The sequence below is a fragment of the Bubalus bubalis genome, chromosome 6, assembly GCF_019923935.1.
Source record: "Bubalus bubalis isolate 160015118507 breed Murrah chromosome 6, NDDB_SH_1, whole genome shotgun sequence".
NCBI lineage: Eukaryota > Metazoa > Chordata > Mammalia > Artiodactyla > Bovidae > Bubalus > Bubalus bubalis.
Genome location: NC_059162.1, coordinates 34,577,873 through 34,592,708, shown reverse-complemented (window position 1 = coordinate 34,592,708; position 14,836 = coordinate 34,577,873). Strand labels below are relative to the sequence as shown.

Genomic DNA, 14,836 nt, shown 5'->3' with positions numbered 1-14,836 from the left:
AAGCAAGAACCATAATACCACAGGAGCTGGAGCAAAAATCACATTACAGAAAGTTAATTAGGATGTAAAAACAGAAAGTTATGTCCCACATGAAGGGACAAGATAAAACCCCAGAAAAGAAACTAAATGAAGTGGAGACAGGCAACCTTCCAGAAAAAGAATTCAGAATAATGATAGTGAAGATGATCCAGGAGCTCTGAAAACAATGGAGAAGATGCAAGAAATGTTTACCGAAGACCTAGAAGAACTAAAAAACAAAAAACAGAGATGAATAATACATTAGAAGAAATTAATAGCAGAATAACTGAGGCAGAAGAACAGATAAATGACCTGGAGGACAGAATGATGGAAATCACTGCCACAGAACAGAATATAGAAAAAAGAATGAAAAAAAGGAAGACAGCCTAACAGACCTCTGGGACAACATTAAATGCACCAACATTTGCACCATAGGGGTCCCAGAAGAAGAGAGAGAGAAAGGACCTGAGAAAATATTTGAAGAGATAATAGATGAAAACTTCCCTAACATGGGGAAGGAAATAGTCAACCAAGTCCAAGAAGCACAGAGTTTCAAGCAGGACAAACCTAAGGAGGAACACACTGATACATACAGTAATCAAACTGACAAAAATTAAAGACAAAGTTAAAATATTAACAAGGAAAAACAACAAATAACACACAAGAGAATTCCCATAAGGTTATCAGCTGATTTCTCAACAGAAACTCTACAAGCCAGAAGGGAATGGCAGGATATATTGAAAGTGATGAAAGGGAAGAACCTACAACCAAGGATACTCCACCCAGCAAGACTCTCCTTCAAGTCTGATGGAGAAATCAAAAGTTTTCCAGACAAGCAAAAGTTAAGAGAATTCAGTACCACCAAAGCAGCTTTACAACAAAAGCTAAAGGAACTTCTTCAGGCAGGAAACACAAGAGAAGGGAAAGACTTACAGAAAATAAACTCAAAAGAATTAAGAAAATGGTAATAGGATCATACATATCAATCATTACCTTAAATTTAAATGGATTAAATGCATCAACCAAAAGACACAGACTGGCTGGGCAGATGCAAACATGTACATATATGCATTTCCACTTACCACAGCACTCTGCTTGACTTTCCAAATTGTATGTAATTATTTTACACTGGGCTTCTCTGGTGGCTCAGACGGTAAAGAATCCACCTGCAATGCAGGAGATCTGGGTTCAATCCCTAGGTTGGGAAGATTCCCCTGGAGGAGGGCATGGCAACCTGCTGGGAGCCGGCACATTGCATATTGAGTGAGGATCTGGAATAGCTCAACTGGAATTCTATCACTTCCGGGAGCCAGCGTGAGGCACTCCGCCCATGACAAAGGTCATGAGGAAGGAGGCTCGGCATACGCAAAGGCGGGATCGAGCCTCAGGAGTCCCCCTGGAAATTCTCGAGCATCTACCCCCAAAACCAGAGTCTGCCTACTTTCTGCTTTGTGTTTTCACCTACACCTCTGACTTTACGGGGGGCTGTCCCCCACTACCTCTCTCTGAAAAAAGAGTTAGCTCACAGCTCCAGTTAATAATTCCTGGGTGTGACAGTGTTTAACCTACAAACTCCTTTGGAAATCCTCTAGCCTGCCTGAATGGGTTTTTCCGGCCACATGTGATTGTTCAGAGCCTCCCAACTGTGAGAGGCAGGAGATGTTCTAAACTGCCTAAACACAGATTCCTTTGAGTAGTTAAAAGATTGATTAGAAAATGTATTGGTGAAGGGTTTTTCACTTGTTGGGCCAATGTTTGCTGCTAAGTCTCCATACTCCTACTGTGTCCTTGGCAGTGTATTGATTGATATAATGGGTGTATAGAAATGTAAAATGCAGCTTTGTTCAATGCTTTTTGGAAGGCTGGCGCCTGACTTTGGAATAATCACCTTTAGAGAAAGATAAGTTTCTTAAAATGTTAACAGGCCTCCGGGCCAGAAGATGATGTCTATCACCTGAACTTTTGCATATGATAAGTTTACAGGAAAAAAGCCTGGCTTGCTGCATGACTCTACCCCTTCCCCCATTATCCTCTATGCATAACTTAAGGTATAAAAACTACTTTGGAAAATAAAGTGCGGGCCTTGTTCACTGAAACTTGGTCTCCCCATGTCATTCTTCCCTTTAACTTCTGGCTGAGCGTCCATCTGGAGCGTGGATGTCCTCTGCGACCATTTATTTGCCTGGGCTTCTAAGACCCACTCGAGAAGGTGTCTAAGGTGGGGCACCTTCCGCTATTCGAGAGGGCGCCTGCGGCCTCCGTGGTCAGAGCTAACCTGGTGTCACGGGTTATATTGATTTTCCGCGTAAACCAAGCCACTCAGCTTCTTTTCTCCACTGAATTTTCTTACTGAGCTATCCTTATTTCAGCCGCTTTTCTCCACTGAATTTCCTCACTGAGCTATCCTTATTCTATTACTCTTTGTATCCTTAATTAAAGTGTAATTAAGCAGTTATTCCCTGACCCTCGCCTAGCCGTCTCTCCTTCGAATACCCTGGATCAGCCGGGGCTGGTCCCCGGCAGGTGGCGCCCGAGACAGGATTTTCGAAGGTAAGCTCCCTGCAATTAGGGTCATCAGCTCTATTTGCTCCCCGTTCTCGGAACAACTGGGTCATCAGCTCTCTTGTTCCCCCACGGAGCAGTTTGGGTCATCAGCTCTACTGCTCCCCCCTCGGAACAGTTTGGGTCATCAGCCTTCTGTTTCCCCCCCGGGACAATCTGGGTCACCAGCTCTATTGTCCTTCCAGTGTTCGGGACGGCTAGGACCCCACTCAAGGGTGCCGCGGACCCCCCTGTAGGATAGACAGGGCTGAGGAGTGGGAAGTGTTGAAAGTGTTGAAGACTTAGAGAAAACGGTTTCTGAAGTTAAAAGGCCAAAGAAAGGCCTGATCTTTTGATAGCTAAAAGCAAAATCCTCTATTATACTTAATTTTCTGACATGGGTAACACTGAATCAAATGAAAGACAGCTCTTTATAGGAGTAGTTTTACAGTTATTAAATAAAAGAGGAATTAAAGTTAAAAAATCTACCATTCAATCATTTTTTTCCTTTGTACAAGAACACTGTCCCTGGTTTCCAGACGAAGGCTCTGTTAACTTAGATGTCTGGGAGAAAGTAGGAAAACAGCTAAAAACTTACCATGCCGAACATGGCTCAGAAAAGGTGCCTAATGACGCCTTTTCCTTATGGAATATCATTAGAGATGTCTTAGACCCTGCCCCGGATTCAGAAAAAGTACATCTTAAAAGGGATAGTGAATTATTTGGTAAAGAACCAGCAGAAATTGTGATTCCATATAATAAAGAACAACTTGATGCTCTTCTAATGTTTGATGAGAATTGGCAGATTGCTATAGGAAATTATTTTGGCCAAATTCTGCATCATTTACCTTCACATGTTTTGCTAAATTTTATGTCTAAACACCCGGTTATTTTTCCTGTTAGATGTAAATACTCTCCCATCTCAGATGCTCAAATGGTTTTTACTGACGGATCTGCTAATGGCAGAGCTTCTATAGTTACAAAAGATCAGCGTAAAGTTTTACACACACAGGAGACTTCGGCCCAGAGAGCTGAACTCACAGCTGTTATAGAGGCCTTTGTTACGTTTGCAGAGGAGGAATTTAATCTTTACTCTGATTCTCAGTATGTGGTCAGGCTGTTTCCACATATTGAGACTGCGGTCCTGCCCGAGAACAAAACTGCAATATTTCACTTGTTAACTAAACTGCAGCAGCAAATTTGGAAACGAAGCCGAGCATATTTTATTTGACACATTCGGGCTCATTCCGGATTGCCCGGCCCTTTAAATGCCTTTAATGATTTGGCTGACTTGTTAACTAGAAGTACAGTGGCTACTGTGATTGAGGAGGCCAGAGCCTCTCATTCACTCCACCATCAAAATGCTACTGCGCTAAGATATCAATTTCAGATTCCTCGAGAATCTGCTCGGGAGATTGTTCGTTCCTGTTCTCATTGTCCCACTACTGTAAATAGTTTACCTATGGGAGTTAATCCTCGCGGTCTTAAACCTAATGCACTCTGGCAGATGGATGTAACTCATGTCTCTTCATTTGGAAAATTGTCTTTTGTTCATGTAACTGTAGATACTTTTTCTCACGTTATTATTGCAACTGCTCGCACAGGGGAAGCAGTTAAAGATGTAATACAACATCTCTTTACTTGTTTCTCATATATGGGTCTGCCAAAAGCCTTGAAAACCGATAATGCTCCTGCTTACACATCTAAGTCTTTTCAGAAATTTTGTCTAAAGTTTCAAATTAAACATAATACAGGCATTCCTTATAATCCCCAAGGACAAGCCATTGTGGAAAGAGCACACCAAACATTAAAAATCCAAATTCAAAAATTAAAAGAAGGGGAGTTTAAGTATAGCTCTCCCCATCAAATCTTGCAACATGCTCTTTTCGTAATAAATATTTTAAATGCCGATTCGGCCGGAATTACTGCAATGCTTCGCCATTGGTGCCCTGAGCAGCTGAATGCAAAACCATTAGTTAAATGGAAGGACCTCCTTTCCGGACAATGGAAAGGTCCCGACCCATTGTTAACCAGTGGTCGAGGATATGCTTGCATTTTTCCACAGGACGCAGATTCTCCAATTTGGGTTCCAGACAGATTGATTCGCCGTGTCTCAGCCCCTCGGATACCGGATTCCCCAGCTGCCGCGACCCCGAAAAAGGAAGGGACCTCCTCTGCCTTCACTCCCCCCGCCAGCACGGGAAACGCCGCCGGCGTCGGGACAACTGACATCGGAGATCCCGGATGAGCAAGGAACGGATCCACCCACCAAGCAGATGTCTCAACTTCATATACAGGATATTGCTCCTCCCGATCCTTTGCCTCACAAAAGGGTGTCAGGCCGCCTGACTCGGGCGACCCGGAATGCCTCCATACCTACTTGGGGACAAATAAAAACACTCTGCCACCAGGCACGGGGAATAGCTTCCTTACAGGGATCTCCAGCTTCTCCTGAGAAACTGTTTATTGCCATGCTTGCTTTGCTTTCCTGTCAGGTAAGCGCCTCCCCTATTCCAACCAAATATTGGGCGTATCTCCCAGATCCTCCAACTTTCCAAGTTGTTACTTGGGATAATGAGCCTATACGGGTCAACACAGACCAACCCCAGCTCTTGGGAGGATCCTATACTTCTTACACTAGAGATAAATATCCTATTAACTTCAACTATACCTTCAGGGGATTAACAGGTGATTTCCCTGTTTGCTTTAACTTCCCCAATGACCTTAGAAGCTTTATTACCCCCACCAAAGAAGGATGTGTTGGGGCCTCTAAAAAAATAATTATAACAGATTCCTGGTCTTTACGTCATCGATCAGCTTGGGTATTATTGGCTCGTATGCCCGGGATCCTTGACCCCTATGTAACCCTGCATTCCAAATCTCCACCAAAATATCCGAATTGTTATAAGGTTGCTCCTTCAGAGAAAGTATGGAACACCATAGACAGTCGTACAGGGTATCCGACTTGGACATCTTGTACTTATGATTCAAGGATTGATTATAGGATACCAGGAGGTGGAGATTATACTATTCAGGACTGGAGCAACCCGAATCCAGGTGAGGATCCATTGGCCAATGATACATTTGAGGGCAGATTCGAGAATTGGGATAGGATTCCTCTTCCTTGGCCAACACATGCCACTAGAAGGCATCGTAATCAATTTGTTCCTCCCATGCTGTCTTATACAACGAAGAAACAGACCTATTGGCAACCTGATATTTGGAGAGCCCTTGCTGCTACTGCTCCTGTCTCCTTGTACCGCCCAGATAGCAATTCTACTTATTCTGTTTTAGCTTGTCTACCCTCCCCTTATGTTTTTCTTTTTACTAATGACTCCAAGAAGCTTAATGTACGCATGAATTATTCAGGTGGACCTAATATAGTAACTTGTGAACAATGTATGCTTTCATCTTGTTTGACCCCTCAATATAATGTTTGCTCTTTTGTGGTGTTACAACGCCCACCCTATCTCATGATACCTGTGACAGTGACTAGCCACTGGTATGACAATTACGGCCTTGCCGTGTTACAACAACTACGAGATTTAATGCGACAACGGCGATTTGTGGGCTTACTTATTTTAGGAATATCGGCTTTGATAGCAGCAATTACTTCTGTTACTGCGGCAGCAATATCATTGAGTCAACAAGTGCATACTGCCCAATATGTTGATACCATGTCTAAAAATGTCTCTTTAACTCTAGCAACACAGGAAGTTATAGACAGAAAATTGGAGATGAGAGTAGATGCCTTAGAAGAGGCAATAATGCATATTGGGACTGAGTTACAGGCGTTAAAAGTGAAAATGGCTCTGTCTTGCCACGCTGATTACCGGTGGATATGCGTGACATCTTTAAAGGTAAATGAGACAGATTATGAATGGGAAAAAATAAAAAATCATATCTCAGGTGTTTGGAACAGCTCTGACATTGGCCTGGACTTAGGGAAACTTCATAATCAAATACAGACCCTGGAACACTCTCGACTGGATTTTACTGCCGCTGGGGCAGCTAATGACTTTTTTCACACTTTCTCTGACTTCATTTCAGGAAAAAACATTCTGTCTAATATCCTTGGATACATCGCTGCTGGTGCTTTAGTTTTGCTTCTCATATTCATTCTTCCTTGTATTGTCAGGATTCTTCGGCAGAACATTCAGAAGCTCGCGACTGAGCTGCATCTGGCTGTTTTAAGAAATAAAAAAGGGGGAGATGCTGGGAGCCGGCACATTGCATATTGAGTGAGGATCTGGAATAGCTCAACTGGAATTCTATCACTTCCGGGAGCCAGCGTGAGGCACTCCGCCCATGACAAAGGTCATGAGGAAGGAGGCTCGGCATACGCAAAGGCGGGATCGAGCCTCAGGAGTCCCCCTGGAAATTCTCGAGCATCTACCCCCAAAACCAGAGTCTGCCTACTTTCTGCTTTGTGCTTTCACCTACACCTCTGACTTTACGGGGGGCTGTCCCCCACTACCTCTCTCTGAAAAAAGAGTTAGCTCACAGCTCCAGTTAATAATTCCTGGGTGTGACAGTGTTTAACCTACAAACTCCTTTGGAAATCCTCTAGCCTGCCTGAATGGGTTTTTCCGGCCACATGTGATTGTTCAGAGCCTCCCAACTGTGAGAGGCAGGAGATGTTCTAAACTGCCTAAACACAGATTCCTTTGAGTAGTTAAAAGATTGATTAGAAAATGTATTGGTGAAGGGTTTTTCACTTGTTGGGCCAGTGTTTGCTGCTAAGTCTCCATACTCCTACTGTGTCCTTGGCAGTGTATTGATTGATATAATGGGTGTATAGAAATGTAAAATGCAGCTTTGTTCAATGCTTTTTGGAAGGCTGGCGCCTGACTTTGGAATAATCACCTTTAGAGAAAGATAAGTTTCTTAAAATGTTAACAGGCCTCCGGGCCAGAAGATGATGTCTATCACCTGAACTTTTGCATATGATAAGTTTACAGGAAAAAAGCCTGGCTTGCTGCATGACTCTACCCCTTCCCCCATTATCCTCTATGCATAACTTAAGGTATAAAAACTACTTTGGAAAATAAAGTGCGGGCCTTGTTCACTGAAACTTGGTCTCCCCATGTCATTCTTCCCTTTAACTTCTGGCTGAGCGTCCATCTGGAGCGTGGATGTCCTCTGCGACCATTTATTTGCCTGGGCTTCTAAGACCCACTCGAGAAGGTGTCTAAGGTGGGGCACCTTCCGCTATTCGAGAGGGCGCCTGCGGCCTCCGTGGTCAGAGCTAACCTGGTGTCACGGGTTATATTGATTTTCCGCGTAAACCAAGCCACTCAGCTTCTTTTCTCCACTGAATTTTCTTACTGAGCTATCCTTATTTCAGCCGCTTTTCTCCACTGAATTTCCTCACTGAGCTATCCTTATTCTATTACTCTTTGTATCCTTAATTAAAGTGTAATTAAGCAGTTATTCCCTGACCCTCGCCTAGCCGTCTCTCCTTCGAATACCCTGGATCAGCCGGGGCTGGTCCCCGGCAGCAACCCACTCCAGTATTCTTACCTGGACAGAGGAGCTTGGCAGGCTCCATGGGGTCACCAAGAGTTGGATACAACTGAATGACTAAGCACAGCACATGTTCCCATTATGGCTTGCAATTGTAATTATCTTTTTTTTTGGTCTGGCTATTGATTGTGAAAACTGATAAACATCTTTTACTATTGTGATTATGTAACTAGTACTCAATACCACTGTATCATGATTGGTCAACAGAAAAATAATAGAATTCTGTATCACCAAAACTACCATTTAATAGAAAAACCTTTAATTGCTTTTTAAAATCCTGATGCATAGCAGAATTATCTTGAAATTTTTTGAAAAATACAAATGCTCAGGTATTGCTTTTTTTTTTCCTCCAGAGCTCTAGATGTTTTTAACTAGCAGCCATGTTTATTTTAAAAACAACTGGACCATATGATGATCTTTTACTTTTATCAAGTTTTACTTTCTCTATTTCATATTCAGTGCTCCCATTTCATTTAGATTATGTTTTCCAATTTCTCCACTTTTTTTTGACGTTCTTTCTGAAGCCTTTATCAAGCACAGAAAAGCTTTTGTATTTATATTTATATATTTGGAGAAGGAAATAGCGACCCACTCCAGTGTTCTTGCCTGGAGAATCCCAGGGACGGCGGAGCCTGGTGGGCTGCCGTCTATGGGGTCGCACAGAGTCGGACACAACTGAAGCGACTTAGCAGCAGCATAGTATAGCATAATATATGTGTATTATACTATACTAAATAGTATGCATAATATATATATTTTAGAAAACTTATTAATTTTGCCTAAAAATTTTTTGACATTTTGATTCCACTCATTTGACTTAGTATGAATAGAATGCTAGATTTCTAATTTTAAAAAATAGATATGCAACAAGGGTTTACTGTATAGCACAGGGACCTATAGACAATATCTCGTAATAATCTATAATGGAAAATAATCTGAAAAGTAACATATGTGTATATGTGTAACTGAATCACCTTGTGTGCACCTGAAACACTGTAAGTCAGCTACACTTCAATAAAATATATATATTAAGGGAAAAAAAACAACTCTGGACACTGCAACTCAGAGGAGCATCCTGGCTGGTGACACGCTGCTGTGCTGAGCTGATGAGACCCTGGCCTCCATGAGGACACAGAAGCGCTGCACTCTCCCCCGCAGACTGCCCTGTCTCTTCATTTGGCTGATCTTTGTCTATATTCTTTATAATATAACCATTAACTGTAGTGCTTTCAGTCATTTTAGTGAATCATCCAATCTGATGGGGTTGTGGGAACCACTCAATCTATAGTTAGTTGGTCAAAAGTACAGGTGGCCTCTAAGACCTGCATCTTATGTGGGGAAAGTCTTGTAACCTTATCTTGCGGGGTGTACACTAACTCTGGATAGGCAGTGTCAGAACTAAACTGGCGGACACCCAGTCTGAGAGAACTGGTATCAAAACAGACCCCTTTGAGTATTCAGCACAGTGCTGACCAATGCACGCATAAGACGAAAGTAGCTGAGGCCTGAGAAAGAACCACGGAAAGAATTCAATGCAAAAATAAAGAATAAAAAGAAATAAGAAAACATGTAATAGGGAAGATGATAAAACCAAAACTTGGTTCTTTGAAATGATGAATAAAACTGATAACCTTATATATAATAAGATTAACAAAGAAAAAGAGAAGGCACCCAAAACCAGTATCAAAGAATGAAAACTCATCCATGATTAAAAAACATTTAGCAAACCAAGCATAAAAGAAACTTTGTCAGAGTACTATAGCAAGCACTACACTTGGTAAATATTGAGACCCTTCCTTCTGCGAACAGGAATGAGACAAGGGAAAAGGTGCTGGAGGGCATCTAGGACACTGGCAATGTTCTACTCCTTAACCCAGACAGTAATTACATAGGTGCTTGCTTTTTAGTAACTCGCTAAGGTGAACATAACCCACTCCAGTATTCTTGCCTGGAAAATCCTGTGGATGGAGGAGCCTGGTGGGCTGCTGTCCATAGGGTCGCACAGAGTCAGACACGACTGAAGTGACTTAGCATGCATGCATGCATGGGAGATGGAAATGGCAACCCTCTCCAGTATTCTTGCCTGGAGAAACCCAGGGACGGAGGAGCCTGGTGGGCTGCCGACTATGGGGTCACATGGAGTGGGACATGACTGAAGTGACTTAGCAGCAGCAGCAGTCTCTCTCCCCTAGTTTTTATTTTTTTTAATCAATTTTTTCATCTGTCAGTATTTTGACGCTTATAACGTCAAAGTTGTTAAATAATAGTAGCAAGTTTGACGCTTATAATGTCAAAGTTGTTAAATAATAGTACAAGTATTTGATTATGTGCCAAAACCTGTTACATTCATTCATTTAATTCTCACAAGAACTCTTATAAGTAGTACTATTGTTATCTTCATTTTACAGATTAGAAAAACAAGTAACTTGCCCAAGGCCACTCAGCTATTATGTAGCCCAACCCAGACTAAACAGTCCATGGAATTCTCCAGGCCAGAATACTGGAGTGCGTAGCCTTTCCTTTCTCCAGGGAATCTTCCCAACCCAGGAATCAAACCCAGGTCTCTCGCATTGCAGGCGGATTCTTTACCAGCTGAACCACAAGGGAAATCCAAGAATAATACTGGAGTGGGTAGCCTACCCCTTCTCCAGAGGTTCCTCCTGACCTAGGAATCAAATCGGGGTTTCCTGCATTGCAGGCGGATTCTTTACCAACTGAGCTATCAGGGAAGCCCTCCAACCCATACTGGCTCTACCTAAAAACTGCCTCTCCAGAGCAGGATGCCAAAGGTCCTGAGGGGCTATTCTGAGAAGGCGGAGAGGAACTGCGGGATCCCATCTCTACAAAGTGGGAAATGCAGAGTGGGCTGTAACAGGAGATACTAGACTGGGCAGCTATCAACAAAGAGATCTCCAAAGAGATTGCCAGCCACTGAGTGGAAATCGGCATAAAAGAGGAGCATCTGATTTCAACGAGTTTACACGTGAAATGAGTAAGAAAATTAACGTGGATATTAGAGTCAACTGAAGGGCATAGGAATCAGGGGGTTGCAATTTAGTTCGCGTCCGTTTGTGTAGTTTCCTGGAACTGTGGTTCTCAAACTTGAGAGCATTTCTAACAGTTCTTAGATGAGGACGACGATGATAGTAATGATGATAAAGCTAGTCTGGGGACCACACCTTCATAACCACCATCACAGTGAAAAATGTCATTGTTTTTCACCACCCAGTCATAAATATTCATCTCTAAATTTAACATTCAAATTAATTTGGAGTTTTCGAAAACTTAACTACAACCAAATCCGAGCCATTCTGCTGACGGTATTCGTTCAGATTGTTTTTAAAGTTTTCAGAGATAACTGAAGCCAACAAAAGTCAACGTTTGCTCGCGTCTCGTTTTGCGCGTCTTGCCCCTTTTCCCGAGGACGCCCTTCGAAGCGCCTAAAGTGAGAGCAACAGCGCGGCAACCAGAGTTAAGGCCGCCAACTGGCCGGTAAGATAAGGGGGCAGGTCGCTCGCCCACCCCGGTCGACGCCGCGCTCCGAAGTCCCCCGCAGGCCCCGACAGCGCCCCTGGCCTCGCCTGCGCCGCCGCCTGCGGAACCCGCCCGCTGCACAAACGCAACCGACCTCGCGGACTCACGTCTCGGGTCGCCCGCCTGCCTCTCCGGGAAGACAGATAACAGACTTGGCAGCTAGCGAAGATGGCCAGCCGCCCCGCAAGCCGCCGGGCACTTCAGCTGGGGGCCTGCCTGGCGCGCGTCCTCATCGATTCGCTCGGCCGGCGGCTGTACGTCCTTCCCGGACGCGCGGCTGATTGGCCCGTCAAGGGGGCGGGGCCGGCCTCCGTCGGCCTGCTTTAGGCCTGCATTTCTTTATCCTCATAAGCTGAACTCTGCAAGTGAAATCTTACTTCGAAGCCAAATATATTAAACGGGTACGAAGCGTATTTTCTTATCCGTTTATTTTCTCTAAGTTCTCGAATACTTAATATTTGCAATAAAACCCATAAATCTGTTCTGAGCATAATTTTTTTAATGGGGCATGATTAATGACAACAGTACTCCTGTAGAATTGGGTAATGGGGAAGGGTTGGGGAGTGCACGCTTTGTGGTAATTGGAAATACTAAGTTTTGCTTTGATTTTGTCCTTAAGTACTGGCCTTGCAGGTTCAGAAAATTCTCCAAAGAAGAAGTAATGAATTTTACACATTAGGAGGAATGAGAGGTGTACATAAGTTATTGGCAGCAAATTTCAAAGTATGTTAAAATTTGGCATATTATGTAGTACACTTGAGTGTGCGTGTTGCTTTTCACAATTTTTTTTAAACTAAAATACACCTGACACAAAATTTATCATCTTAACCATTTTTAAGAGTAGAATTGTCATTAAGGACATTTATATTGTTGTGCAAGTATGACCACCACCCATCTCCATAAATCTTTTCATCCTGCAAAACTGAAACTCTGTGCACCTTGTAAAATTCATTATTTCCTCTTTGCCCAGGGCAACCACCAAAGATACTCATCTCTATGAATTTGTCTACTCCAGGTACCTTGAGTGGAATCATACAGTATTTGTCTTTCTGTGACTGGCCTATTTCACTTAGCATAATATCCTCAAGGATCAACCATGTTATAACATGTATCAAAATGTCCTTCCTTTTTAAAGGCTGAAATTATTCCACTGTATTGATTACCACAGCTTATTTATCTGTTGGACTCCAGTTTCTTTCACCTTTTGGCCCTTGTGATGCTGCAGTGAACATCAATGTACAATATCTCTTTGTGACCCTGATTTCGATTATTTTGAGCATCAGTTCAGTTCAGTTCAGTTCAGTTGCTCAGTCGTGTCCGACTCTTTGCGACCCCATGAATCACAGCACGCCAGGCCTCCCTGTCCATCACCAACTCCCAGAGTTCACTCAGACTCACGTCCTTTGAGTCAGTGATGCCATCCAGCCATCTCATCCTCTGTCGTCCCCTTCTCCTCCTGCCCCCAATCCCTCCCAGTATCAGAGTCTTTTCCAATGAGTCAACTCTTCACATGAGGTGGCCAAAGTACTGGAGTTTCAGCTTTAGCATCATTCTTTCCAAAGAAATCCCAGGGCTGATCTCCTTCAGAATGGATTGGTTGGCTCTTACAGTCCAAGGGACTCTCATGAGTCTTCTCCAACACCACAGTTCAAAAGCATCAATTCTTCGGCGCTCAGCCTTCTTCACAATCCAACTCTCACATCCATACATGACCACAGGAAAAACCATAGCCTTGACTAGACGGGCCTTTGTTGGCAAAGTAATGTCTCTGCTTTTGAATATGCTATCTAGGTTGGTCATAACTTTCCTTCCAAGGAGTGTCTTTTAATTTCATGGCTGCAGTCACCATCGGCAGTGACTTTGGAGCCCCCAAAAATAAAGTCTGACAGTTTCCACTGTTTCCCCATCTATTTCCCATGAAGTGATGGGACCGGATGCCATGATCTTCATTTTCTGAATGTTGAGCTTTAAGCCAACTTTTTCACTCTCCACTTTCACTTTCATCAAGAGGCTTTTTAGTTCCTCTTCACTTTCTGCCATAAGGGTGGTGTCATCTGCATATCTGAGGTTATTGCTATTTCTCCCCGCAATCTTGATTCCAGCTTGCGCTTCTTCCAGCCCAGCGTTTCTCATGATGTACTCTGCAGTGTGGCCAAAAAACAAAAACAAGTAGGTTGTGGAGAAATTGGAACTCTTGTGCACTGTTGAAGGGAATACAAAATGGTGCAGCCGTTGTGGAAAACAGTATGGTGGTTCCTCAAAAAATGAAAAACAGAATTAGTTTGATCCCACTTAGAGCTAAGTGGGATTGCTGGATTAAACAGTAATTCTGTTTTTCATTTTTTGAGGAACCACCATACTGTTTTCCACAACGGCTGCACCATTTTGTATTCCCTTCAACAGTGCACAAGAGTTCCAATTTCTCCACAACCTACTTGTTTTTGTTTTTTGGCCACACTGCGTAGCATGTGTGATCTTAGTTCCTGCATCAGGGATCAAACCTGTACCCCCTGCATTGGGAGCACAGTCTCAACCACTAAACCACCAGGGAAGTCCCTATTATTTATTATTTTTTTTTTGATAGTGGATCTCCTACTGGGTGTGAGGCCGTTTTCAGTTGCATTTCCCTAATGATTAGTGATAGAGCATCTTTTCACATGCTTATTGGCCATTTGTCTGTCATCTTTGAAGAAATGTCTATTCAAGTCTTTTGCCCATTTTTTAATTAGATTTTTGATAGGAGACCTCTGTATATTCTGAATATTAATCCATTATCAGACATGACTTGCAAGTATTTTCTCTGATTTCATGGGAAATACCCTTTCACTGTTACGTCTTTTGGCTTATCTCAATTTTTAAAAACACTTAAACATTTAAAAAATGAAATTTGGGTAATTCCCTCAAGTCCAGTGGTTAAGACTCAGCACATTCATTGTCGTGACACAGGTTCAATCCCTGGTCGGGGGACTATGATCCCACAAGCTGCATTGCATGGCCAAAAAAATAAAAATGAAACTTGAATCAGACCTCTGAAGCTTCTGCCAGGGAGAAATCAAGGTCTGTACCACCCTCCCATCCCCACTCTCCTTCCATGAACCCCCCAACTGAGGAGTCAGAGAATGTAGATACTCCAGTTCTCTTCTCTCACATGAAGCTCCAAGAATCTATTTACTTCCATGCAGAAGACAGTCAGGATGCACAGAAAAAATGACATATA

At 43.0% G+C, this 14,836-nt stretch overlaps 2 protein-coding genes across 5 annotated transcripts in view; one reads left to right on the top strand and one right to left on the bottom strand.

The window, feature by feature from the left end:
* CLCC1 (chloride channel CLIC like 1) overlaps window positions 1-11,925 on the bottom strand; it is a 36,985-nt gene extending 25,060 nt beyond the window's left edge. Inside the window, exons 1-2 of one of the 4 annotated variants that reach the window (XM_006052151.4) lie at window positions 11,714-11,925; window positions 1,101-1,184 (exon numbers count right to left, since the gene is read on the bottom strand). The gene's annotated coding sequence lies outside the window, so the exon portion shown is untranslated. The remainder of the gene's footprint in view (window positions 1-1,100; window positions 1,185-11,713) is intronic. The other 3 variants (XM_025288173.3, XM_025288174.3, XM_006052150.4) reach the window with 3 other exon arrangements.
* LOC123334034 lies at window positions 4,695-6,431 on the top strand (the record flags this gene model as incomplete). Its single annotated transcript, XM_044944614.2, has 1 exon — window positions 4,695-6,431. A coding segment is annotated over exon 1 (1,596 nt), but the record flags the coding sequence as incomplete, so codon positions are not given.
* Window positions 11,926-14,836: the final 2,911 nt, after the last annotated feature.